The 26,076-nt window shown below is 54.1% G+C and overlaps 2 protein-coding genes across 7 annotated transcripts in view; one reads left to right on the forward strand and one right to left on the reverse strand.

Annotated features, from left to right (window-relative positions):
* The window catches only part of LOC101942995 (zinc finger protein 436-like), a 194,096-nt gene that overhangs the window by 20,164 nt on the left and 147,856 nt on the right, over positions 1-26,076 (reverse strand). The window lies entirely within an intron of this gene.
* Positions 3,783-21,963, forward strand: LOC103307436 (zinc finger protein 883). 5 transcript variants are annotated; one of them, XM_065561226.1, is made up of 6 exons: positions 3,783-3,955; positions 5,723-5,810; positions 6,481-6,607; positions 14,977-15,044; positions 15,958-16,071; positions 16,274-21,963. In XM_065561226.1, the coding sequence occupies exons 4-6, from the start codon at positions 15,029-15,031 to the stop codon at positions 17,737-17,739; spliced, it is 1,596 nt and encodes a 531-aa protein (XP_065417298.1). In that variant the 5' UTR covers positions 3,783-3,955; positions 5,723-5,810; positions 6,481-6,607; positions 14,977-15,028; the 3' UTR covers positions 17,740-21,963. The 5 variants fall into 5 exon arrangements, with proteins under 5 accessions (XP_065417298.1, XP_065417297.1, XP_065417295.1 ...); XM_065561225.1 differs by lacking the exon at positions 14,977-15,044; XM_065561223.1 differs by lacking the exon at positions 14,977-15,044 and having other exon boundaries at positions 3,784-3,955; positions 16,271-21,963.

Below are 26,076 nucleotides of genomic sequence, written 5' to 3' on the forward strand. Positions count from 1 at the left end.
CATAAGCCAGTAAGTGAACCCTTCAATCTCCCTAGTCATTCTATTACAGATTTAAAAGTCATTATCATTGAACAAAAAAACTTCAGAAACAGACTTCAAAGAGAAACAGCAGAACTAAAATTCATTTGCAAATTTAACACCATTAATTTGGGCTTGAATAGGGACTGGGAGTGGCTGGCTCACTACAGAAGCAGCTTTTCCTCTCTTGGAATTGACATCTCATCTATTATTGGGAGTGGACTACATCCACCCTGATTGAATTGGCCCTGTCAACACTGGTTCTCCACTTGTGAAGTAACTCCCTGCTCTCCATGTGTCAGTATATAATGCCTGCATCTGTAACTTTCACTCTATGCATCTGAAGAAGTGAGGTTTTTACCCACGAAAGTTTATGTCCAAATAAATCTGTTAGTCTTTAAGGTGCCACCAGACTCCTTGTTGTTTTTGTAGATACAGACTAACACGGCTACCCCCTGATCCTTATCTCTAATCTGTTCATTAAACAAAGCCAAAGGAGCAGGGTTGGGAGGCTGGGCACTGACTTCCCCAGGATCATTCCTCTGCTAGTAATTCTCATTACAAAACTCCTGTCAAGGAAGAGCCTGAGGAAGTGTTCCTGGGAGGGTTTAAAAGGGTCTTGTGGGTTTAGTCCGGGTGGGAGGGGCAGTTCTGTGTTGTAATAATGTAACTGAGGGTTTTCCCAGCATGGCAGAGCCTAGAGTGTCTGTCTGCAGGGAAAGAACCTGAGGGCAATCGGGGTGTGAAATGGACTAACACTAATTCAGAAATGTCCCCGATTGCCTTTCTCGCCCTGACAGGCTGCAGAATAACGGCCACATTGCATCCTCCTAAGAAAGGGTTCTCAACCTTTTTCTCTCTGAGGTCCCCCAACATGCTAGAAAAACTCCCCGGCCCACCTGTGCCACAATTAGGGTTGCCAACAGGGCCGGATTAACCTTCTGTGGGCCCCTATGTAGTCATTGTGGGCTCCGAGTGTGGGCCTGGTGTGGCAGTGCCATTGGTGCCATAGTATACCCGGTACTGAATCTCAGAGACATTTTTCATTTTGATCACACACCTCTACAGGACTATCTGCATTGCCACACACAGCTCCCTCAGCCCCCAGTTCTTCTCATTGAGCTGTACCCATGTGGGTTTACCAGTGTCCACAATGAGCAGAACTTTCATAGTGATCAGGGAAACTCCCCACAGATTTATCTCCTTCCTCATTCAGACCTTCTCTAGCCATGTCCCAGTACCCCCTACGTCACCAGTCACTGGATGTGGTTCTGGTCTCAGCTCAGAGTTCCACAGCCAGCGGATACCTGATCAATTCCGACAAATCCCTCGCTCAGCCCCCATCCTGCCATGTGAGCAAGCCACCTGCAAACACCATTTCCCCAACGTGAGGACCTAGCCCTTGGGAATGGAAGACACCAGCCTTTCTCCCTCTGCTCCCAGCTACATGCTAGTCTACTACTTGGTCACCACCACCTCTCCCCAGGCTTGTTTCCTCTCTACTTTGGACATGCTCCCCCACCAGCTGGGGCTGTTCTCCCGCTCCAAGCCTGACCTGCTGCCTCTTTCCCTGCTCCCCTTGACGTTCCTTTCCTACGGGTGACCTCTGTTCCCTGAGGTTAACCCCAGTTTCTTTATCTGCTCTAGCTTAATGGCCCGAGTAGTCACAGAGCCACCTGCAGCTTCTCTGGCTATAGCCATGGGGCCAACTTCCAGAGGCCAGCCTTAGATAGCTGCAGCTCCTAGTCAAGGGAGGGGGTGGCAATTCCAAGGCTGAGCATGCTTGAACCTTGCAACGGTGGCGGCACTAGGGACTCTAAATCCTCAGCGCTGGCCCTAGGCAGCTGCAGGCTCTGCAGTTAGGCGCTTCCCTCCTCTAGGCCATGGCTTTAAGTACCTGAGATGCCCATCACCTGCAGCAGAGGCCACCAATTCCCAGGCACCCCTCAGCTAGCACATAGTCATGCAGAAAGTGCAGCCTGAATGATTTTGGAGGCTGGGGTGCCAGGAGGTTCCCATCCCTGAGCAGCAGCTCTGCAACAAGCTCACATGGCCCAACTCTGCTCTGGGACCAGGACCCTGTGAAGACAGTGGAGTTACCCTGTGTATAACCCAGTTCTGTCCAAAGCCTGTTGAAGCGACTGGGAGTCTTTTCATTGTCTTTAATGGGCTGCGTATAGAAGCAAAGACCCCATTCTAGACTCTAGGAGCAAAGTGCATTCTATGCTGCACTGGTTTCCTATTGTAACAGGAAGGTCTCACATTACCTAGTGAATAAGCAACACCTCCTACGGCACCTAACTTTTTCTGAGAGGCCTCCTGCCCAATTACTAAAAGTAAACCGGCTTCGCTTACAAGGGCTGAAAATATCAGGTAGTGTGGTCACAAAAGCAAGGCACTTCTGAATTCAGCGGGAATTTTGGATGTGCACAGAACACAGACAGGACTGGTTCCTGCATGGTTCCAGAACTGTAATAAAGTGGAACAATTTTCAGCTTGTGTGATTGGAGGATAACTGGATCCATATCATAAGGCTGTCCTACACAAATGAGGAAAAGTTGAGGTGCCTTTCTTATTCTTTTGTTCCACTCTTCATTTCTATGGGGAATTTGCCAATGCAATATTACCGTCTTCCTTTTAAACAAACTAAAAAACATGGTAGTGGCTGTTGAAAATAGCAATTCCAGTCCTAGTTAGCACTGGGGAGATGCCAGCATTTGTTGCTCAATTTTATCCTACTTTTCCTACAGCAAGTTCCAGTGGATCAGCACATTTGATTTGGGGGAAATGAAGTAACAGCCGCCCAAATTGCTCTTGAGCACTCCTGAATTTTGAGAGTGTTCAAATCTGGAAGGCAGGTGCTGGATTCCTGAATATTAGATAAAGCTGGAAAGGAAAAGCTGATTTCTGCTTCCATGGCTCCGACGTGGAAATCCTCCTACGTGCCTGGTACTGTTCCTAAAGCTGCCCAGGTCCTCTAGTAGAGCCTCCCCTCCCTTACTTCTCATTCTAACTTCTGGTGGGATCCACACACCTCCCTTGTTAGGCTTCATTCACCCACCAAAGCTTGTGCTCCAATACTTCGGTTAGTCTTAAAGGTGCCACAGGCCCCTCTGTTGCTTTTTACAGATTCAGACTAACGCGGCTCCCCTCTGATACTTCAGACAGAGAGGGGCACCGCCCATTCATTCCACCCAGTTCCTTCTTTGGGGGCTGCCAGGCGAGGTCACCCCAGCAGCCCTAATCCAGTCTGGGGAAGTCCTCTGAGGGGGCTAGCTGGGCCACAGCCGCCTACTCCTTAGGTCCACTTGTTCCCCACTCACAGTGCCACCCCCTTCCAGCAGCCAGCTCCCCACCCACCGCAAGCTGCCCCGCTCCTTCCCCCTCCCTTCCTGGGGCTGGCGGCCAAGGGCATGCTGGGAAATGGAGTTCCGTCCGGCGCTCGCTCGGGGCAGGGAGCTGGCCAAGGAACTACAGCTCCCAGGGCCCCGCGGGGTGTGAGCGCCCAGGGGGATTCCCGCTCCTTCCCCCTCCCTTCCTGGGGCTGGCGGCCAAGGGCATGCTGGGAAATGGAGTTCCGTCCGGCGCTCGCTGGGGCAGGGAGCTGGCCAAGGAACTACAGCTCCCAGGGCCCCGCGGGGTGTGAGCGCCCAGGGGGATCCCCGCTCCTTCCCCCTCCCTTCCTGGGGCTGGCGGCCAAGGGCATGCTGGGAAATGGAGTTCCGTCCGGCGCTCGCTCGGGGCAGGGAGCTGGCCAAGGAACTACAGCTCCCAGGGCCCCGCGGGGTGTGAGCGCCCAGGGGGATCCCCACTCCCAGGCCCGCTCCAGCGATGGGCCCCCCCGAGCTGGGTCCGGGTGACTCCGGGCCTGGCCCGGACCGGACGCTGCCGCCGCTGTGAGCCGGCCCCGGCCCCGGCTGGGAGCTGCTGCCCCCGGGTGTGTGCGGGGAGAGCCCGGCACTAGCCCCCGTGCCCGGCCGGGGGGTGTCTCCAGCCGGGCCCCGCCCCGGCCCGCCCCGGCCCCAGGGAGCGAGAGACCCGGGGACAGGGACTGGGGGCGGCCCCGGCACAGCTGGGAGCCGGGGGGCAGCGAACGTGTCCGCGGCCAGAGGCGGCAATGGGGGGTAGGGAGAGGCTGGCCATGGGGGGCGGGTGGGGTGTGTGCAGCCATAGGGGTTGGGGGGGGGGTGCAATCAGAGGCTGGCCATGGGGGGCAGGGGGAGGCTGGCCATGGGAGGCGGGGTGCAGCCAGAGGCTGGCATTGGGGGGCAGGGGGAGGCTGGCCATGGGGGGCGGGTGGGGTGTGTGCAGCCATAGGGGTTGGGGGGGGGTGCAATCAGAGGCTGGCCATGGGGGGCAGGGGGAGGCTGGCCATGGGAGGCGGGGTGCAGCCAGAGGCTGGCATTGGGGGGCAGGGGGAGGCTGGCCATGGGGGGCGAGGGGGTGCAATCAGAGGCTGGCCATGGGGGGCAGGGGGAGGCTGGCCATAGGGGGGTGGGGGTGCAATCAGAGGCTGGCCATGGGGGGCAGGGAGAGGCTGGCCATGGGGGGCAGGGAGAGGCTGGCCATGGGGGGCAGGGAGCTGTGGGTCCCGCCCCTCCCCCGGCCGGAGATCTGGGCCCGGCCCCGCTGCCCGGGTCGCTCCGTCTCCCGGCGATCCCGGGGCAGGCGCTGGCTGCAGCCCGGCCGGTGTAGCAAAACGGGAGGGGAGCATTTTGTGGGGCTACACCGGACGCACAGGAAGGGGCCGGGGCCGGGCTCGGGAGCGGTGGGGGGGGGAAGTGGGGCGGACAGCCCCAGAGATCGGACACGGGGTAACCCCTGGGGCCGGGGGGAGACCCCGGGGAAAGTGACTCCGCACAAGGGCGCCTGGGAGCCGGGGGGGTGTCCCCTGTGAGGGGAAGGGGGCGGTGTCGGGGAGGGGGGAGCCGGAGTTGCAAGGGGGGGGGGGGAAGGTCGGGGGGGGGTTTGAACTGTCTGTGCAGCGGGGGGGGGGGGGGAGAAGTGTCTGTGTGGGGGGGGGAGTTATTTCATCCTTTCCCTGTTTGTGCCCCCCCCCCCCCCCATCCTGGTAGAAATTCTCGCTGGTGCTTCCCCTTTTCTCGCTCCTTGTCAGGGCTGGATGTAAAATCCAGGGAGAGACCCCAGCTTTTCCTAAAATGAACTCTCTGTTCTCTGGGTTTTGCCCTATTTTTTCCAAAGGTCTCAAATGGCCATTTAAAGTCTTTGATTTGGGGGGTTTCCCACCATTTTATTAGCAGCGATTTCTCCTTGTTTGGGTGGGAAATTGTCGCCCTGAGCCATTCCCCAAAAGGGATCAGGGGTCACTGGGGGCTGTTCGGGGAGCCTAGAGACACGGCTGCCTCGGGGATGGGGTGGCCGTTCCCTGCTAGCAACAGGGCATGGCAGGGGCACAGGAGGGGAAGGATGGAACAAGTCCCCCATGGGGCCTGCCCAGCCCCGTTGTTCTGCTGTCCCCTAGCATATTGTTCAGAGACTGTTACTGGGAGACTTAAAAATGTCTCTGTGGGCTCAGCCTGGCAGGAGGGGCCAGGTCTACGCTGGAATAAAGAGATCAAATGTTTTCCCAGCATGGCAGAATCTAGGGTGTCTGTCTGCTGGGAAAGAACCCGGGGGAATTGTAGTGTGAAATTAACTGAAGCCTGTTCTGAAACCTCCCCCATTTCCCTTCTCGCCTTGCCAGGCTGCAGAACAACTCCACATTTCGCTCCAGCTCGTCCCGTCCTCCCATGGCACAGGGCAGAGAAATGGCTGCAGCGGAGCCAGTTCAGGTAGGGATTCTTGGGGGGTGGCTGGTGGGTTGCTGCAGGAGGGAGGGGGCAGCAATACACAGGGGGTGGGAAGGTTTGGGTTGTCTGGTTTGGAGGTTGGAACAGGCAGGAAATTCCCAGGGTGGAGAAAGGGAGGAGGCCGGGGTGTGGCAAACTTGCTGGGCCTTGTTTAATATGTGGCCTGGCGTCTAGGATCAGAGCCATGAGGTCTGGATGTGAAATGCCCTAATTTATAGAAGAGGACTCAACCCACCTAGGTGGGGCTAGGAAAACAGGCCAGACTCCCAGTGCTGGAGCCTGACCCGAGTAACCAGCGGCTGCTGTGCGATAGGAAGGTGGCACTCAGCAGTGAGGTTTAGGGGAGATGACTTGGCCCTTCGTATCCAGCTCCTCACAATGAGGAGGGTGTTGGGCTCCCTACCAGGGAGCTCTCCCTGGACCCTGCTAGGGCTCCACCTCCTGTATCGGTCTCTGGCTAGTAGGTGTGTGCTGGATCTGCTGGGAGAGACAAGGGTCCCCTCACCCTGGTGTTTCCTGGATGCTCTGAGTGGGGTGGGGGTGGGACCATGGTGACTGCGAGCTACTCAGAGCTTCCATTTGATTGGCTCCTCTCCCCCGTGAGTAGTGGGGCTGTGGCTGGGGCAGCAGGTTCTGAGTGGGGCTCTTTCAGGGGCCGGTGAGCTTCGAGGAGGTGGCTGTGTATTTCACCGCGGGGCAGGGGGCCCTGCTGGACCCCGCTCAGAGAGCCCTCTACAGAGACGTCATGCAGGAGAACTATGAGAACGTGACCTCGCTGGGTAAGGAGTCCTGTCCCCTCGGTTCTTAGAAGGGGAAATGCAGAGTTCAGATTCACGTCATCCCCACAATGCCACCTCTCCTCTGCCCTGTTTCAGCATTACCTGACTTGGTTTTGCCAGCTGGTGCCCCAACCTGGTCCCACCCCCTCCCCTAAGGCCTCGCCACTGAGCCCCCACCCCAACTCCATTTCTCTCTGCTCCCCCTCTCCTGGTGGCTCTCTCTAGCACCCACCCGCACCCACGCACTCAAAGCGGCCCAGGAGCTTCTCCTGCCTCAGGGTAGGAAGGGTGGCCTAGTGGTTAAGGCACAGGCCTCTGGCTCAGATGTTCTTGTTTTGATTCTCTGCTTTGCCACAGCCTCCCTGCTTAGCCTTGAGAAAGTCACTTCACCTCTGGGTGCCCTAGATCCCACCTGCCCAATGGGGCTCATGCTGACCCTGCCTCCTAGGCTAAATCCATTCATGCCTGTGTGGTGATACAGGCAATGGGGGTATCAAGGTTTTGGCATTCACAGCACCCCCTGGCAAGGAGTCCCACAGGCTAACTGTACGTTGTGTATAGAAATACTTCCTTTTGTGTGTTTCCCATCAGCTCTAAGACACCTGAAGGTGTATTTCCAGAACATACAAATGTTATCACCTTTCTCCAATGGCAGTGCCTTCTTCTCCTATTAGTTACTCAGGAATTAGAAATCAGCTCTTAAACATTGCACTCTATTTATACACTGCATTTGATATTTCTCCAGCACAAATGAAAACGCACTTCTGTTCAAGGTATAGTAAAGATTCAAAACATAAAAACAAATGTAAATGCAAGTTCAATTTTTTACAAATGACTGATCCAAAAGCCTGTTTTAGCTTCTGGAAACTGTTTGGTTTTATAATGTGATAGAGAAATCCTGAGTATGTATCTACAGTGACCCAACTGGATGAGTCTTAACCGTGCGTCAATGAAAATACAGTAGGACACGCTGCATCTTACACGTTAAGGAAATTTGCCCTCTGAACAATGTCCTTTCAAGGGCATACTCAGCTATTATGGAAGCTAGTAAAGAGCCCTGTTCTAAGGCTGTAAAAACAGATAGAACGAAGAGCACTCCAGGAATTGTTTAAAACAAATATCCCCGGGCTCCATAGCCCAATTGGAGAAAGCAAACATTGTTATGTGGGGACTGAGAAGCAGAGCTCTGTACAGTAACTTCCTCTGATTTCCTTCGGGAACAACTGAAATGACTGTTTCACCAAAATACAACTGAATTAGACTATTATAGACTAAATAGACCTGAAATAGACTCTTACACTGAAAATAAAACTGACCAGCTTTGTGAGAGAGACTTCAGGAGATCAGCATCATCAGGTCCCTTCTCTTGGCCATGGCTTGCCAGAACCTGCTCCCCCCGACTCATCCTGTCAACTGGGTGACAAGGAGCTATTTCCCCACACACGGTGCTTTGAGTGCCCCTCTAGTGCCCGGGCTGCTAGCGCTGCTGCGGGGGCTGGCATGGGGGTTTCTAAGTGGCACAGGATCTCAGCCGCTCAGCCAGAGGGGGCGTTTGGAAACCCCATTAAAGACCCTCTGTGTGCGAAGGGATGGGAGTGGACAGAACGATACAGCTCTCCCCTCTGGCTCCCAGCCACGGAGCAGCAGCAGCCGGCACAAGGGGGAATTGACATTTCCCAGCTGCTGATCTCCGGAACAGCCCTATCAGCCAAAGCAACTTCTAGCTCCGCTCGCAGCTAAGGCTTCCGGATCCTCCGGTGACAGTGGGGATGGGGAGCAGCAGTTCATTTCCCCCTCTGCCCTCCCTAAATGGCGCCCTGCTCCCTCTGCCCTGGAAAGGGACCACCTTTACCTGCAGTAGGAGCCGGGCTAGGAATTACAGCCGCACACTGCTGCAAAAGCGCTCATCTGCTGGCTCCATGGGTGGTGGGTGAACAGCTGGCGTGGGGAGGCTAGCTCCCCCGCCCCTTCCATGCCCACCAAACTGATGGGTTGGAAACAGTGAATGCTTCTGCCCTGGGACAGGCTGAGGGGGCCCTGCATGCGCAAGGGCTGATTTGTGGCTGCCACAGCTGATTATCCCAGCGGATGCTGAGCACCCACCAGTTTTTCCCCTGGATGCTCCAGCCCCGGCACGCCCATGGAGTCGGCACCTATGAACAACACCCCAACGTACCCCTGACACACACCAGCGCTCTGCCCTCCCCTGCTACAGGACGCTCTGGGAACAGAGCACAGGGGCAGGACAACATGACGTCTGACATCTTCTCTTTGCTAAGGAAAAGTCTGGATTTAGGTTCGGTGTAACGACCCCCGGCCATCACTCAAACACTGAGCCTGCTCCATACAAACCAGCTTGGCCTCGCTCTGTAATCCTGTGGGCCGTCCCTCCGGGTCTGGCCCTCAGGGAGGCCCTGCGGAGCCCTTAGCACTGCACTCAATTAGTGGGGAAATGAGCCATCTTTAGAGCTCAGTCTGCTGGCTCTGGGCTGGGCAAGAGTGAGTCTATGAACCCGGCCTTCAGGCAGGGCAGGGCACCAGCGGTCAGGGGCAGACTCTGCACACACTGGAACCCCTGAGGGTCAGCACCTCCCCTCCCACCCGCCAGGGATCAGCTGTTCCGCAGTGTGCAGGAGGGCGGGACAGCGGTGTGAAGAGACAGGGCAGGTGAGGTCTTGGAGGAAGGGGTGGAGTAGGGGCAGGGCCAGACGTGGAGCAGGGGGTCAAGCACCCCTGGCAACTTGGTAAATGGGCGCCTATGGTCAGGGCAGAGTAACATAATCTGGAAGCCCAGGCCCTTAGTCAGGGCAGGGCATCAGGCAGTTAGGGGCTCTGGCAGGGGTGAGCACCAAACACAGGCCTTCTGGCCTAATGCAGGGAGGCTGACACCCCAGGGGTGGGCTGGCAGGAGGTAGGGGGACCCGAGCCCACCCTACTCCACTAGGTCCCAGCCCAGGGCCATAACAGTGGCGGAGTGGTCCACCACAGGATCAGCAGGGATCTGCCTGTCACACACCAGCCTAGTATCCGGCCAAGGCCCAACCAGACTCATCTGGTTTCTATGGGCTACTTGCTACCTCCTCTGGGTTTGGGACCTCTGTGCTGTATGTGTCCTTGTCCCCCTGGGATCAGGGGCTCTGGGAGCTCAGGCCAGTCCTCAGGCAGCAGAGCTGGGAGCTCCTCCGTGATCTCGTGCTCCAGCAGCGGTGCGGGAAGCATCCCTCTCCCTAGGCAGCTCCAGCGCACATATGCTGCAGGATGTGCTTCTGGCCGAGGCGGGTGTGGCTTTCCTGTTCTGCAGCCCAAGGGGTGGGTTGTGGTCCCCCCAGGTCTAGTGCTGAGGCAGGCCACGCCTCCTCGCTACACATTCCCTTACCCTCCCCCTGAGTGTTCCTTCTGCGTCATTGCCTTCACTTTGTCCTTGATCAACCCTGGAGTCTACTAGCATGTGCGCCACCAGCCTGCTGACAGTCTCCATGGCAACAACACACCCTTGTGCACCTTCACCGACAACACCTGGCACTGAGATGAGGCAGACTAGGTCCTTCGATGTTGATAGGCACTTCTCTTCCTGCCACAGTCACAGCTCTGCCGAGCTGCTCCAGTTGATCCTCGCGCCGTTCGGTTACCGCTGACACAGTGCACACAGCTGGGGGGCATGCAGATAAATGCTGGTTTTCCCATCTGTGGAACACAACAGAAACAATGACATGTTCTCTCAGTCCTTCCTCGTGTCTATTGTAGAGTCATAGATTTTATGGCTAGAAAGGAAAATTCATCCATCCTGTGTAAGACAGGTGTGACGAACTGGGCCTGTTCTCACTGTGGTCTGTGGATGCTGACAGGGGAGTGTGCTGGGATAGTCTGCATTGGAGGATGGGATCGGCCCGGGGGCGCATTCCTGGGAGTGTAACATGAGAACCCAGGAAGGGGTTGAAGGCCAGGTGACTCCTTAGCCCGGGAAACTGAACAAAGGCTGTGGGAGGGGTCGCTGAAGGCAGTGTGCTGGAAGCGGGCTGGAGAGATGGCTGGGAGACAGAGATGGCTCTGACCCCCCCCAAAGGGGGGCGGGCTGGGATGCCCTGGGACCCCAAGCTGGACTTAACTGAGGGGGTCCTGTTGTCTGTGCCTGCAAGACCTGTCTTGGACTGTATTCCTGTCATCCAAATAAACCTTCTGCTTTACTGGCTGGCTGAGAGTCATGGTGAATCCCAGGAAGCCGGGGGTGCAGGGCCCTGAGTCCCCCTATACTCCGTGACAACTGGTGGCAGCGGCGGGATCTACTGCACCCCGTGGACGGCGCTTCCTGCAGTAAGTGACTGGGGAGCAGTAAAACGAAGGGGGATTGACGGGGACCAGGCGTGCTGAAGAGTGAGAGAGAGACGGTTATTACCCCTGGGAGTGTGTGACCAGCGAGAAGGACTTTTGCAGTAACAGGGTCCCCCGGGGGGATCGCAGCGAGTGGTCCCAGGGGCGGAGGAGTCTGCAGCTCGACCCTGGCAGAGAGGTGGTGACCTCGAGAAGGGCTGGCACACTAGGGGTCCCCCTGGGAACTGTGGGGAGCTGTGAGCACACAGGCCGGTGAGTGGCCAGCAGGAAGATGTATGCCAAGCGGCTTAAGAGCGACCTGGTGGAGCTGTGCAAGCAGAGGCGGCTGCGCATTGGGAGGCTCACCAAAGAACAGCTCATTGCCCAGCTGGAGGCGGAAGATCGTGCGAATGAACTGATCCCTGTGTCTCAGGGAAGCAGCCTGGCAAATGCAGCGCAGGCACCAGTGTCTGTCCCAGCTGGGAGTGGTCAGCCCGCTGCTGAGGGCTTCCCGAGACCCCTCCTTCCTATGCCTAGGGGAAGGGTGGGGAGGAGCCCAGCAAATACCGAAGGCGCTGTGACCCCCCCGGCCAGCAGGGGGTCCCCCCGGCGAAGCTCGCCGGCCAGCAGAGGATCCTCCCGGCGACGTTCGGCATCCGGGGAGCGGAATTGGCTGGAATGGGAGAAAGAGCTAAAACTGAGAGAGCTGGAGGATCGTGAACGACAGAGACAGCATGAACGGGAGGAGAATGAGAGACAGAGACAGCATGAAGAGAGACAGAGACAGCATGACCTGGAACTGGCGAGATTGAAGGGCAGCGAACCCCCGGCTGCGGTGAGTGAGGGGGGACCCAGGACTGCACGGAGCTTTGATAAGTGCATCATGGCCCCATACAAGGAGGGGGAGGACATGGATGACTTCCTGGAGGCCTTTGAGACGGCCTGCGAGCTGCACCGGGTGGATCCCGCAGACAGACTCCGGGTCCTTACCCCCTTACTGGACCCCAAATCCGTGGCATTGTACCGCCAACTGGGAGAGGCAGAGAAAGGGGACTACGAACTATTCAAAAAGGCCCTGCTACGAGAGTTTGGGCTGACTCCTGAGATGTACCGGGAACGGTTCCGGGGTCAAGATAAAACCCCTGAGATCTCATATTTGCAACTAGCCGTCCGCATGGAAAGATACGCCAGCAAGTGGGCTGGTGGGGCCCAGACGAAGGAGGACCTGATTAAACTGCTGGTACTGGAGCAACTGTATGAGCGGTGCCCATCCGACCTGAGGCTGTGGTTGGTGGACAGAAAGCCAGAGAACCCGCGACACGCCGGGCAGCTGGCTGATGAGTTTGTAAAGAGCCGGTCAGGGGGTGGCAGGGAGGAGCCCCAAAGGAACAGGCCCGCCGCGATGCAGAGAGAGAGTCACCCTGGGACCTCCCAAAGGGGGAATATGGGGAATCCCCTCCCACGGGGAAGGCCCAGCATCAGGGACAACCGACCGGCTCGAGGGGACCCACGGGACCTGAGCTGCTATTACTGCGGCCGAAGAGGCCACGTTCGGGCCCAGTGCCCCAAGCTCAAGGACAGACTGAGCAGACCGAACCCGCACCGGGTTAACTTGGTAGAGGCCCAGACGGACGAGGGGCAGGCTTCCCACGCAAGAGGGGCTGGCAGCTTATCAACTGCTCAAGAGAGAGAAGGGCCCCCGGCCAGCTTCTCTGGGGGGCCAGATGCTCCGGATTCAAAGTTCTCCGTTTACAGGGTTGGCGCGGGGCTGTCCCTGCGGAGCGAGTGCCTTGTTCCCCTGGAGGTGGATGGGAAGAAAGTTTATGGATACTGGGACACGGGCGCAGAGGTGACACTGGCCCGGCCCGAGGTGGTGGCCCCAGATCGGGTGGTGCCCAACACCTTCCTGACCCTGACCGGGGTGGGCGGGACCCCATTCAAGGTTCCCGTAGCGAGGGTACACCTGAAATGGGGGGCCAAGGAGGGCCCCAAGGACGTGGGAGTGCACCACCATTTGCCCACTGAGGTGTTGATGGGGGGGGACCTAGAGGACTGGCCAAGCAACCCCCAGACCGCCTTAGTTGTGACCCGCAGTCAGAGCCGGCGAGGGGCACTGCGCCCTGGCCTTGGGGGGGGTGCCTTGCCTGAGGCGCAGGACCCTAACCTGGTGGGGAGGGAACGCCCAGGGACACGGCTCAGGGAGGCTGCAGCTTCGGACCCAGCGGGCGAGAAAGAGCAGGTGGCCATCCCTGTCCCAGCTGCTGAGTTCCAGGCCGAGTTACAGAGAGATCCCTCCTTGCGGAAGATAAGGGACCTGGCCGACCTCAATGCGGTACAGACCATGGGACGAGGTGGCCGGAAAAGGTTCCTGTGGGAGAAGGGGTTCCTGTACCGAGAATGGGCTCCCCCAGGGAAAATGGAGTCAGGGGGGATCAGGAGGCAGCTGGTGGTACCCCAGAAGTATCGCCGCCAGCTGCTGTGCCGGGCCCATGACATTCCTCTCTCAGGGCACCAGGGAACCTGGCGTACCCAGCAGAGGCTGCTACGGAGCTTTTACTGGCCTGGGGTCTTTGTTACTGTCCGACAGTACTGCCGATCCTGTGACCCCTGTCAGAGGGGGAGGAAGGCCTGGGACAAGGGGAAAACAGCTTTAGGACCCTTGCCCAGCATAGAGGAGCCTTTCCGGAGGGTGGCCAAGGTAAAAAGGGCGGCTCTGAACCAAGAGAGCACAAAGCACAGACCTCCAGACTGGAGCGCTGGGAGAAGACCACAGCCCAGTTGGAGCCCCAGAGGTATGGGGGTGGGAAAAGGGCACAGGCCGCATAAACCTTCCCACATGCGAACTGCGAGTGCCATCAAGCACCCCAACCTAAGGGGGGGGCGTGAAACTGGAGGGGCCTGGTGTAATTCTCACCAAGGAATGGGAGGGATGCGGGGGCATCCATGGGAACGGGGATAGGTTCGAACTTCCCCAGGTCACTGGCTAAAGTGACCCTGCTCAGTTCGGTCTCGAAGGGGGGAGAGATGTGACGAACTGGGCCTGTTCTCACTGTGGTCTGTGGATGCTGACAGGGGAGTGTGCTGGGATAGTCTGCATTGGAGGATGGGATCGGCCCGGGGGCGCATTCCTGGAGTGTAACATGAGAACCCAGGAAGGGGTTGAAGGCCAGGTGACTCCTTAGCCCGGGAAACTGAACAAAGGCTGTGGGAGGGGTCGCTGAAGGCAGTGTGCTGGAAGCGGGCTGGAGAGATGGCTGGGAGACAGAGATGGCTCTGACCCCCCCCCAAAGGGGGGCGGGCTGGGATGCCCTGGGACCCCAAGCTGGACTTAACTGAGGGGGTCCTGTTGTCTGTGCCTGCAAGACCTGTCTTGGACTGTATTCCTGTCATCCAAATAAACCTTCTGCTTTACTGGCTGGCTGAGAGTCATGGTGAATCCCAGGAAGCCGGGGGTGCAGGGCCCTGAGTCCCCCTATACTCCGTGACAACAGGCTATAGAATTTCATCCAGCTACTGCTGTATTGAGCTGAACCCCTTGTGTTTGAACAAACCATCTTCCAGAAGGGCAGCCAGCCTTGACCTGGAGACTTCCTGAGATGGAGGAGATGCCTCTTACATTCGTAGTTTGTAAACCTTCACACCAGCCTTACTGAACTATTTCCCATGCTTAGTGCCATCTCAGGGGTTAAGGAAGGGCAGAGTTAAGGTTGTGTTGCAGGTGTGGCATGTATTTAAACTTATAATTTCCTAGTTTTCAAAGGTTTAAGTTTAGCTCCCATCCACATGCTGGGAGACATGAGGCAGCACTGGGCAATGTTAACGGCATGAATGTAGTTCATTGGTATTTAATTACCTTGATTTTTAGTGGATTTTGTGCCAGTATAACTGCGTCTACCTTAGAGCTTTTCCTGACATAGCTATGATAGTTAGCGGTGTGATTTTTCACACCCCCATCTGACAGAGCTATGCTGGCACTACTTTTAAGTGTAGACCAGGAAGACTGTGTGTGGATTTTAGACCACTTAAAAATGTGACTCTGAACCCAAATATTTTGTAATCAGAGGGCAAGACTTCCAAGGTGAACTTCTGCTGAGTGCAAGAAAAAAGGACAACATGCATTGTCTGAAAGGTAGCAGATGTGGGGCTCAATCTCACATTCATGGGGGTAGCTCGGGTTCACTGACCACAGCCAACCCAAAGCAACAAGGGGGGGCCACCTACTAACTGAGATCGACGCCAAGTGACTGAGCTCAATCGAGGGAAATCAGAACCGTAGTTTCAGCCCCAGCTGTGTGCAAGCAAATGTTACAAGAGCAAGATGCTTTTGTAAAAAGCTACTCGTATATGTGGGAGCTGTATCTTAGGAACCTCTGTAACAAATCACCCCATATTTGGACCACAAACTCTTCCTTGAATGCCCATGAAAAATTTGCCCAACAAATTTCAAGACGTTCCAAAAAAACCTGTGGAATTTAGGGTAATTAGAAAAGTTGATCTTTAAACAAAAAATAATATTTCTGTCGACCTAGCAATTGCCTCTGGGGGAGGTGGATGAGCTACCCTGACAGGAAAGCCCAGTGTCTACACTAACTCCCTACAGTGCTAGAGTTGCAGTGTCTCAAGTGTAGACAAGCCCTGAGATACGACATTCAATGACACCCCACGTCCCTCCTATTCCTCACTGTGCTGAATCCCACCAGCCCATGCTCACTGGTCCCAGCTCTCCTACAACTCCCTCGTTCTCTCGGGGTTTCTCTCTGGGATGAAGAAGCAGGTCCAGGGTAACTTCCCCTCTGGCTGGGGCCTTAACTTCTTGGAACGTGGAGTTCCTGTCTCTGTGTTTTAGGAGCCCCTTTGCTGAGCAGTGTCTGGCTGTGTGTGTTCCCAGCAGAGATGGGGAGAGTTAAATCCCTCATACGCAGAGTCTCCTGCACCTGGGGAGCTGCCCCCAGCCTTTCCCTGCTGTAAAATGGGCTGGGGTTAAAGTAATAGAAACGTCCCATGAATTCCCTGATCTCCCTTGTTTTCTTTCCCCTGAGCAGGGTGTCCAGTTTCCAAACCTGATGTGATCTCCCAGCTGGAACGAGGGGAGGAGCCGTGGGTCCCGGATCTCCAGGGCTGTGAGGAAGGAGAGATCCCCAGAGGTGCCTGCGCAGGTGAGGGATCATTAAACCAACTCAAAGCTCTCAGGGCCTGAAGGAGACAGCTGGGAGTCCCTAAAAGCCTTGTGAACTCTCGGTGGGGAAGAGTTGTGGACAATCCAGCTACTAGGTTTCTTTTCTCTCTCTCCAGCTCTAATTTTGGTTTGTTTTCCCCTTTCCATCCCTGTGTCTGAGGTTTCTCTCTCTGTCTCAGCAGGTGCTGGGATGGTGAGTGGGGAGAAGAAGCAGAATCCTCAGCAGGAAGATTCTGAGCAAGTGGCACCACATGGGGGATTATCGCACGGCTCCAGAGGGAATGTGGCCCGGCATCGTGTGCAGAGCAAAGCCTGTGAGAGTCAGCACAGGCCAGAGAGGGAGCAGAGAAACCAGCCAGCGGAGAAAGTGGGTAACTCCATTAATTGTCAGGGAACTCACCAGGACCTCCTGGAAACCACAGCCCAGCCGAGAATATCCACAGGAGAGAGAAATAACACATGCACTGAGTGTGGAAAACATTTCACTAGCCACTCCGGCCTTTTAAAACATGAGAGAATCCACACTGGAGAGAGGCCCTATGGATGCAATGTGTGTGGGAAAAGCTTCAGTCAGAGTATTCACCTTATTCGACATCACAGGATCCACACAGGAGAAAGACCCCATGAATGCAGTGAGTGCGGGAAAACCTTCACTCTGAGCTCTACCCTTATTAACCATCAGAGGATCCACACAGGAGAACGACCGTATAAATGTAGTGAGTGTGGGAAAAAGTTCACTCGGAGCTCAGGTCTTGTTAAACATCAGAGGATCCACACAGGAGAGAAACCTTATGAATGCTGTGAGTGTGGGAAAAGCTTCACCGACAGGTCAGACCTTATTAATCATCAGAGGATCCACACAGGAGAGCGACCCTATAAATGTAGTGAGTGTGGGAAAAAGTTCACCCGGAGCTCAGGTCTTATTACACATCAGAAGATCCACACAGGAGAGAAGCCCTACAAATGCTGTGAATGTGGGAAAAGCTTCATTCAGAGCTCAACCCTTCATAAACATGAGAGGATCCACACAGGGGAGAGAAGCTACGAATGCTGTGAGTGTGGGAAAACCTTCAGTCAGAGCTTTCACCTTATTCGACATCACAGATTGCACACAGGAGAGAAACCCTACGAATGCAGTGAGTGTGGGAAAAGCTTCACTCAGAGCTCAGCCCTTAATAAACATCAGAGGATCCACACAGGGGAGAGACCCTATGAATGCTGTGAGTGCAGGGAAAGCTTCTCTGTAAAGTCAGACCTTATTGAACATCAGAATATCCACATGGGAAAGATACCTCATCAGTGCTCTGAGTGTGGAAAAACTTTCACACAGAGTTCATCCCTCAATACACATCAGAGGATCCACACGGGAGAGCGCCCCTATGAGTGCTGTGAGTGTGGGAAACTGTTCAGGCAGAAATCAACCCTAATTACACATCAGGCAAGGCATACAGGAGAGAGACCCTATCAATGCTGTGATTGTGGGAAAGGCTTCAGTGTGAGCTCAGACCTCATTGTACATCAGAGAATTCACACGGGAGAGAGACCTTATAGATGCTGTGAGTGCGGGAAAAGTTTCACCCGGAGCTCACCCCTTTCAAGACATCAGAGTATTCACAGGAGAGAGACACAGCATAGAAACTCTGTGTAGGGCGGAGAAAAGATTAAAAAAAACCAAAACACATTTGCTAATTCCCACATAGTGACTTTGCGGTTTGTTTGCACCATTTGTGTCCCTCTGTTCTCTCAGCTGCCTTGTGTGTTGCCCATTTGTGCCTTTTACAGGTCGCCCTTCTCTGGGGTGAGTCCCGTGCTCCTTTCCCCCAACTCCGTTCTCCTGTGAGTCATTGGAGTGTGTGTCCTTCCAGCAAGGAGTTTCCATCAGGTGGGGGAAATTGGGGTGACCACAAGTCGTCTCACTGAGTGAAAATGGACATGGGGTTTGTCTTCTGCTCTAGGATTTCCCTTGGCATCGGCATGCTGGAGGTAGCTATCCTGATGTTTGCAGTGCTGACATAGCCAGTGCACAGGGGTTGGGGTTAGCTGGCATCTTCCCCTTTGGCCTGTCCTAATGGACACCCATTTTCCTGGTCTGGACAATCCCTGAGCATCATGTTTATACTCTCACCCCAGTAGCAGAGCGATTGTTAGTCACCAAGTTCCCCCTTTGCTGACAAAATGTCTCCCTCCCAGTTGTGCTCACGCTGGTCCAGGTGGTGCTGGGCAGCGGGTATTTTATCTTTTATCAGTTTCCTTATTGACCGTATATTTCAATATGACAAAGAGGAGAAGCAGGAGTGGGATAAATGTATCATTTCAACCTCTGCGAGGCCAGAAGGAAATGGGGCAAGTCGGAGGGATTTCCTCTTTCCCCATCACCATCACTAGGCCCACTCACTCCAGCAGCGCTGGCGTCTGTGTGAGGCACAGTGGAGTTTCTCCACCTCTATTCTACCCCCAGAGCGTCTCTGCAATTAGTATCAATTTGATCCTAAATCTGACTCATTAGAGCTGGCAACGAAAGTGTCCCAGACCTGGTGGATCCCAAACACTGTGACATCATTCCAAGTTTAAATCCCAGTTTCTGTCTATTGACAAAGCCACTTCCGGACTTTTTCCTGCTGATTTGGGATTCTTTGCAGATGAGATGGTCGGCAGTTTTTCCCTATTACGATGATGCTTCCCCCGCCCCCCCCCCCCCCCCCAATAACAACTCCATAATAACGAAGTGCTGTTGCTGAAGCAGATTCGAATTGATCAGAGGCGAAAGCAATGGGGGAATCTGCTCTCCGGATTTCTGAGTCATCAGATGTAACCTGATCTGGAATTTCATTTTTCATGAAAGAGAAAGTGACTTACACCGCTCCGTGTTGCAGCTTTTTCTCTCTCTCCTGAAGACCATTTGGTCACATAATCGAATATCAGTTTTGTTCTCCAGGATGTAGCTCGGATTTATCGAGGACTTTGGGAGAAATGACTGTTAGCTAAAAGAGTCCTTCCTTAATTTATTTTTGGCTTTCCCCCCACCGCTGCATGATGACATTGCAGAAGCTCTAGTGCAGTTCACGCACCAGGAGAGGCTGCTCCAAGCCATTGGGCCTGCTGCCAAGGAAACAGGAGCGGGTTTAGGCCTCCGTCCGCTCTGAACAACAGCAACCCCCGATTGCACAACTAACTGAAGTAACTGGGTGCGTGTGGCCTATTTGGAAACGCTGTCCATGTCTGTTGATGTGGAGAAAACAGAAGTACATTTGTGAACTTGCCTGTGATAGATGCTCAAATGTGGACTGAAATGAACTCCGTGTTGATAGTGAGATAACTGCAGAATATCTATTTTTAATAAGTTTCCCCTCCTTTGGTGGCTTATGGGGATTCTGAAGCAGGAGTGTTTCTAGTCCCTAACTTACACCCTGTGCCACCAGATTAAAGAAACAAATTGGGCATGTTTGGAGAAGCCATTCCTCACTAACTCCGCTCAGCTGTTGGGTGGTTTGGTAAAGGACTCTGTCCGGAGGAATGGAAACATACCCTGACCAAGGCCAAGGATTTGGAAGAACTCGGGCTGATATAGCAGACGCCCAGTAGTTTGTCGCCCTAGAGAAGGAAGCTGCGATGAACGACGGTCCAGGTAAAATTGTTTGTTTCTAACACCACTCCCTAGTTCAGTGTCACTGATTACAGTCCCAACGGATGCCAGGGCTACATTGGCAGGTCCTTCACTATTTGGATTCAAAGTTCCATGATGCAAAGTGAAAAATAGTTGATGCCTTTAGAGGGGACTTTCCTTCCCCAGCCTGATTGAGCACCAAGGACTTCCATGCTGTTAGGACGACGGTAACGGAGAAGGGACTCAATGTGTCAGGCTCCAGTTTCAGACAGCTGGAAGTACAAATGTTGAGTCCTGATTCTGTGCTTGCTCTTGTCACTTCGTTTTGCTCTTGTGTCTGTTGTAGTTGTACCACTCTGCCTCCACTTCCTGCTACTATGAACGATCGGCAGGAGTGAATATAGAGCCGAGGTCCTTTTTCACATGATGCAAACCTTCCCGCAGAACGTGAGCCCCCTTCCACCAACACTTCTCTCAGAAGAACCAGAGATCAATGAACTCACAGATGTGGAAAGCTCCTAGGCTGGTGTAGCCTACATTTACGCAGTGCTCGCTTGCTGGAAATGGGGCTTAAATGAAACGAACAGGTATGATAAGATTGTATCATCTTTGACTATGTTCTCGTTCCCAGCGAAAACGAAGTTAAACATGAAGTTCATTATTGCTTAAAGCCTAACTTAGGGATTACCTGAATTATATTGGAACCCTGTGACTTCCATTGGTTCGCTTTTTGTTAGTACTATACGAAGTGATGGCCAGTCCTGACAAGTTTATTTGATGTCATATATCCCCTTTGGACTGGGGAGTTCTGACCTAAAACATCACTCCAAGGCTGAGGTGGGGGAATGTCTAGGAGAAATAGCGTAGTGGAGAACACGGACCCAGTCTAGAAGACAGTTATTTCTATTTCAAATGGAATTTTTTCGGACAAGCTCTAAAGTAAAATGAATAAGGCAACAAGTTGTGTAACCTTTTACCCAGTTAGACAGTATGGGTCACTGAGTTCCTCCCATCTCTGCAAAGTGAAGATGTATAACGTCTGTCAGGAGATGTCCACGGTTCTTTTTATGAATGGCAGTGGATGCATGAGGTAATAGGTAGTTTGTTCGGGTTTTTTGTTTATTTTGGCTACCCATTATATTTATGGCAGCTGAGACCCCTTTTCCTTTTTTAAGGAAGCCCACTGTCACTGTTCAGCCTTTTAACCCCCAGGCCAGGCTAATGTAACTTCTAAACGGTCCTTGGATTTCTTTCATTTTGGAGATCTTTGGGGTTCGCAACAGCCAATATTTTAAGAATACTGGTGGCTTTAATAGGACTTTTCCAAACTGACGATAACCCAACGTCTGCCTCACTTGAAACGGATCAGGCGACCGTGTCTGTAAACAAGGCGTCCTTCACTCCTCATGTGCCCAGAGACTTCAGGGGAGTGACTGTAATGTGGGGTGAGCTGGAATCCTCAACCATAAAGACCAAGATAAAGGCAGAAGCCCTTTTGCACCAGCAACCTGTCAAATAAAGATGGACATTCCAGGACCCTGAGACTGATCCCCTCTGGGGAAGGAAGTCATAATATCAGCAACAGGCTGTGCCAACCTTGACCTCTCTCCCCGTACCTGAGAAAGCTGCTTATGAATGTGGAGTACTGAGCCTGTGACCCCGTCACCTAGACTGCAGCTTTAGCTCCTACTCCAGGGGAGTCCAAAAGCTGCAGCGTTTCCATCACTTGTCAATTTCAATGTCTTATTGTTACTTTTTCTAATTGTTGGTGTTTTGATTTTTACAAACTGGGTGTCATCCCAGCCTTTCTATTGTACTGCAGTGGTACAGTGGGGCTCTGCAAGTACCTGTGTGTATGAAACCTGTCACATCCACGCAGGTTAGCCACATACTGGTGAAATCGAAGAGGGAAGCTCTGAGGTTGTGGCTTAAATGTGAACAATCAATTGGTGTTAGTATTGAAATATTCGAGCGGCTCAGTGCGGATCCCACTGCCTGGGTGAAATTCAGTAGCTGAGATGAATAACTAAATGGACAGCTGCCTCCTTGGTTCCTGTTTCAGGATTTCGAAGGGTTGATTTTCTGCTATATTATTCTGATGATTTGGCTGAACAGATGACTTGATTCCAAAGCAGGATCCTTGTTGACTGACAGATTTCCTGATCTGGCCTGTACTGTGTACCCAAGAGCGAGGTGCTGGTAGTAGTTTAGGTTCTTCATTTTGTGTGTTTGTTTTATATATTTCATTAAAATGAACAAAGATAGCGAGTCATGGTTTCCAGCTCTCTTGGTCAGAACTGTTGAGAATCGGGGTGGAGATCAGCCAGTCCAACTTGGAGCCTCATTAGCTTCCTCTCTATTAACCCTTAGGTTCTCGTATGGGAGAAGCTGGGCAGGGGGCACCCATCTATGGTCTGACTGCATCCTAGGGGACTCAGAGCATTGCAAGGGAAAATGAGCTCCCCTACACAGGCTTTCAGGAGTGGGGAATGGGTGGAAAGGAGGTGGGCCAGGGCAGTTTGTCTGCCTGATGAGGGGATGGTTGAAGGGGGGTATCTCTCAGTAGGATTGGGGTGATGGTGGAGTTCTCTGCTGTCACTGTCAGGGCCAGGCCCAGCCAGCACACCCATCTGGTTTGCCCTATGGTTGTATCTGGTCAGACCCAGCTGAGTTTGGGGGTCTGGTTTGAAAGGTTATAAATGAAGGTGAAAGGGACCAAGCAATCCAGAAATGTGCTGGAGGGGTGCGGTTCCGGCTTGCTTGGCCCTGTCCCCAGCATCTGGGCCTGGGCAGGGAGTGGAGGGGGCGGGCTGCAACTGCCCCCTCCCCAGATGGGTTCTCTCGGGCAACTCCTTCAGGACTGCATGAGAACTGGAAGCAGGGAACATCTGCTCAGCCCATGATAGGAGCACTGCCCACGCCTCTCCCCCTACTGAGGTGCCTGCGAGGGGCCGGAGCTCCGAGCAGACACTGCGGTGCTCTGAGTCTCCTGGGGCTGGACCTGGCCCAGAGGCATGTGATCCCTGCTCCTGTGGCTTCAGCCCCCCAGGAACCAGCAGTGATGTTCCCTCTAACTTTTCCCATCCATGTGCGGAATGTATTTTGTTATGTGCACCAATATGGAGATGATGTGTGGTGGGGCTGGGGCCAAGTGATTTGGAGTGTGTGAGGGGGCTCAAGGCTGGGGTAGACTTTGGAGAGTTGGGGATGAGGGTTCCGACTGGGGGTGCAGGCTCTGGGGTGGGGTCAGGGATGAGGGATTTGGGGTGTGGAAGGGGACTCAGGGCTGGGGCAGCGGATTGGAGTGCAGGGATGAGGGTCTTGGCTGTGGGTGCGGGCTGTGGGTGGGGCTGGGGATGAGGGGTTTGGGGTGCAGGTTTCCTTGGGGCTGCAGCAGGGAGAGGACTTCCCCCAGCCCTCACCCCCCCACACACACCCCCGCAGCAGCTCTGGGACTGGAGAGAGAGGCATGTCCCCTCACCGCTGCTCCGGGGGTGGGAGATTCGCCGCAGCCCTGCATGCCCAAGCTCCCCCATCGCCACTCCCTACCTCACCCATCTGCCCTCATCCACCCCCCTGTTCCCCACCTCACCCCACCGACATCTTCCAGGCCCTCCTGTGGCCAGACCCCTGAGTGCAGGGTGCAAGCCAGCATGGCTCTCCCAATTAAGTGCGTGGCCCTTGGTGGTGTCCTACATGCCCGTGGAGGTGCGCATCTTGGAGGGATCGTAGGCTCGTGCGATTGCCTGCTGGGGCTGGAAGTTTCCATCCGGAGGTGACACATGGGGCGGTCACATCCCCATCCCCACGTTGTACCCCTCTTGTATCAGCAGATATGAGTCATCTCTGCTGGGAGGGTTAGCCTGTCCCCCGCTGTAACATTACGGGGGGCTGACTCCATGGCAAATGGCCCCTCTCCCTTCCCTACCCATGGAGGGAGGGGAAATCCTTTACCCCCTTCTCCAGCTTCCTTCCTTCTTCAGCTGCAAGAGGTTTCTAGGTTGTGTTAAATACACTGGGTGGCAGTTCCAGCCAGCTGGTGGTTGGAGCTGGCTGTGCTGAAGTGCTGGCTGCAGGGTCCTGCTGTAAGAACCTCACTCACCATTCAGGGCAATTGTACCTGGACTCCCCCTCTGTGGCACACCAGCAACTGTTCTGCCAGCTGCTTAGCAATATAGCTTCAGGCTCCCCCACTAGTTAACACAGCCTCAGTGATCTCAGCTCTTGGTAACTTTAGCTCTTTTGTGATTTCAGCTAGTAGTAGGGGAACCGCAGTGCTGGTGCAACGTGAACTCAGCTCAGCAGCCTGTAACTAGACTCCTAATGGAATCAAAGTTTGCTCTGACATTCAACCATGGAGAGAGAAGAAGGTGCAATTGGTGTGTCAGGCTCAGAAAAGGCACCCACACCACCAAGTACAAATACCTACCCCCAACCTCTCTCAATTCACTAGGCTTTGTAACCCATGCCCCTTGTCAAGCAAGTGCTACTTAGGTAATGGTGAGTCCTTCTGTCATACAACAGTTCCACTGGCCTTGATTCACAGAATCAGGGTAACAAAACTTTATTCTCCCTGCCCCAATAACAGAGAAACTGGGGATCCCACACCAGCTGAAGTAACCACTTTCAGTTGCTGTTGTTTCATGCCAGGCGGGTGGGTGTGCCTATGCAAACAAGATCAGCCCCTGGAGTTCTTTTCCACACTCGCCATAATTCACCACCAGATGTCAGGGTAGAGCTCGCTCATCCTGACTCTGCTTACACATGCATCTAGCTTTCGAGGTCGATTAGAGTTAAACATTGAAGAACTTTGGTTCACTAGGCCTAGTGACATCAACAATTCCCTCCTTTGAGAATACTCAACAAGCTTTTGGCTGAATTTTCTCATATTCTGTGGACAAGATATGATTGAGTGCCATGGAGCTGGGGTTCTCAATGAGAGGGTATGCCGTGACTTCTGGGGAACGGGGGGCACAAAGCTTACAGAGGAGCAATTTAAAACAAGCAATCAGGAGGAGGGTGACCAGGCACAGTACCACAGCTGTGAGGAGGAGATGCACAAGGCCATTTCCCAGTCCTCCTAGGTTGGGCAACCAACTTGAACGGGAATAAAAAAATGTGGGTTCCCTTTCCTGGGCTTTCCATTGCTCGAAAGCCTGTTCGGCTGACAGGACGTGCTTGTTAATGTCCTGTGAGTTTTCCAGGACATAAGTACAACATTCACTCCCAATAAGGACACACACCCCGCCCTGAGAGGCTAAAACATAATCTAAGACCTGTCTGTTTTGCAGGGACAGCAACCGGAGCTGGTAAAGCTCTGAGTTAAGGCCAAGGTCTCATTGGCATACTTGGTGAGAAACACAGAGAGCCTACGATAAAATTGAGCCAGTCATCCCACCCCATAGGATGGGAGGAAGATCATACCCAACCTGTCTCCTTCTGTAATGGGCTCTGGGGTGGCATACAAAGATCTACGCTGCCTGGGGCAGCCAGGGGGCAATTTAGGGAGGACACGAAGGGGAGGGGCAAGATATCCTAGATAGCAGCTTCCATACCACCAATGTGGTAGCCACTTATAGGCAGAGGTACCGCAAATGTAAAAGGAGTGGCCATTCCCTACCAAGCCATTATAACCGCTACTCCACCTATCTGTTTGGCTGTCACTAAACGATCTGAACCGAGTGGTAGAGTCGGATTTGCCGTTAACATAGACAGGGATGGAAGCGTCACTGTCAGGGGATAAATAATACTGATAGGTGCTATTCCCAGCAAACCAGGTGTGATTGCTGGACTTGAACTGTCGATAGCACACCAACCCAGGGGCCACTGGCCGCAACCTAACAGGGGAAGGGATATATGTTGAGTTGGCCTGCGGCTTCCAGGGGTCATCCCTTAACGCATACTGGGATTCAATGGTACAGTTTTGCGACAAGGGGATACTCGAGGCATTTTTCCCCCTACTGATCCATCCCCAACAGATATCTGACCAATTTTGCAGAACTACCCTCCAGGGTAACCCTGCTGCGTGGTGCGGAGTGTCCCTATGGCAAAGAGCACCACTGTGGCAGACCCTGGACCTGAACTCATACTGGGCAGGTGACCCTAGGGCCTAACAACCACAATTCCCACAAAATAACAATTACCAATAGCAAGCAGATTAAAAACAAAAGGGACCAGGCCACCAGGTTAGGCCGGCCCTGTGAAAATAAACACAATCAATACTCAAAGTTCTCGCGGGGAGTGCGCTGCGACTGTCAAAAGAGATCACAGGGCATTCCCAGCAGACAGTATTGTCGCCTGAATAACAGCTTAAGTCCCAGATCGTCGCTGGCAGTCTTCTCTGCAGGCTGAACGGTCCACCGTTCAGGAGCGGGCACAGCT

The sequence above is a fragment of the Chrysemys picta genome, chromosome 11 (genome assembly GCF_011386835.1).
Source record: "Chrysemys picta bellii isolate R12L10 chromosome 11, ASM1138683v2, whole genome shotgun sequence".
Taxonomy (NCBI): domain Eukaryota; kingdom Metazoa; phylum Chordata; order Testudines; family Emydidae; genus Chrysemys; species Chrysemys picta.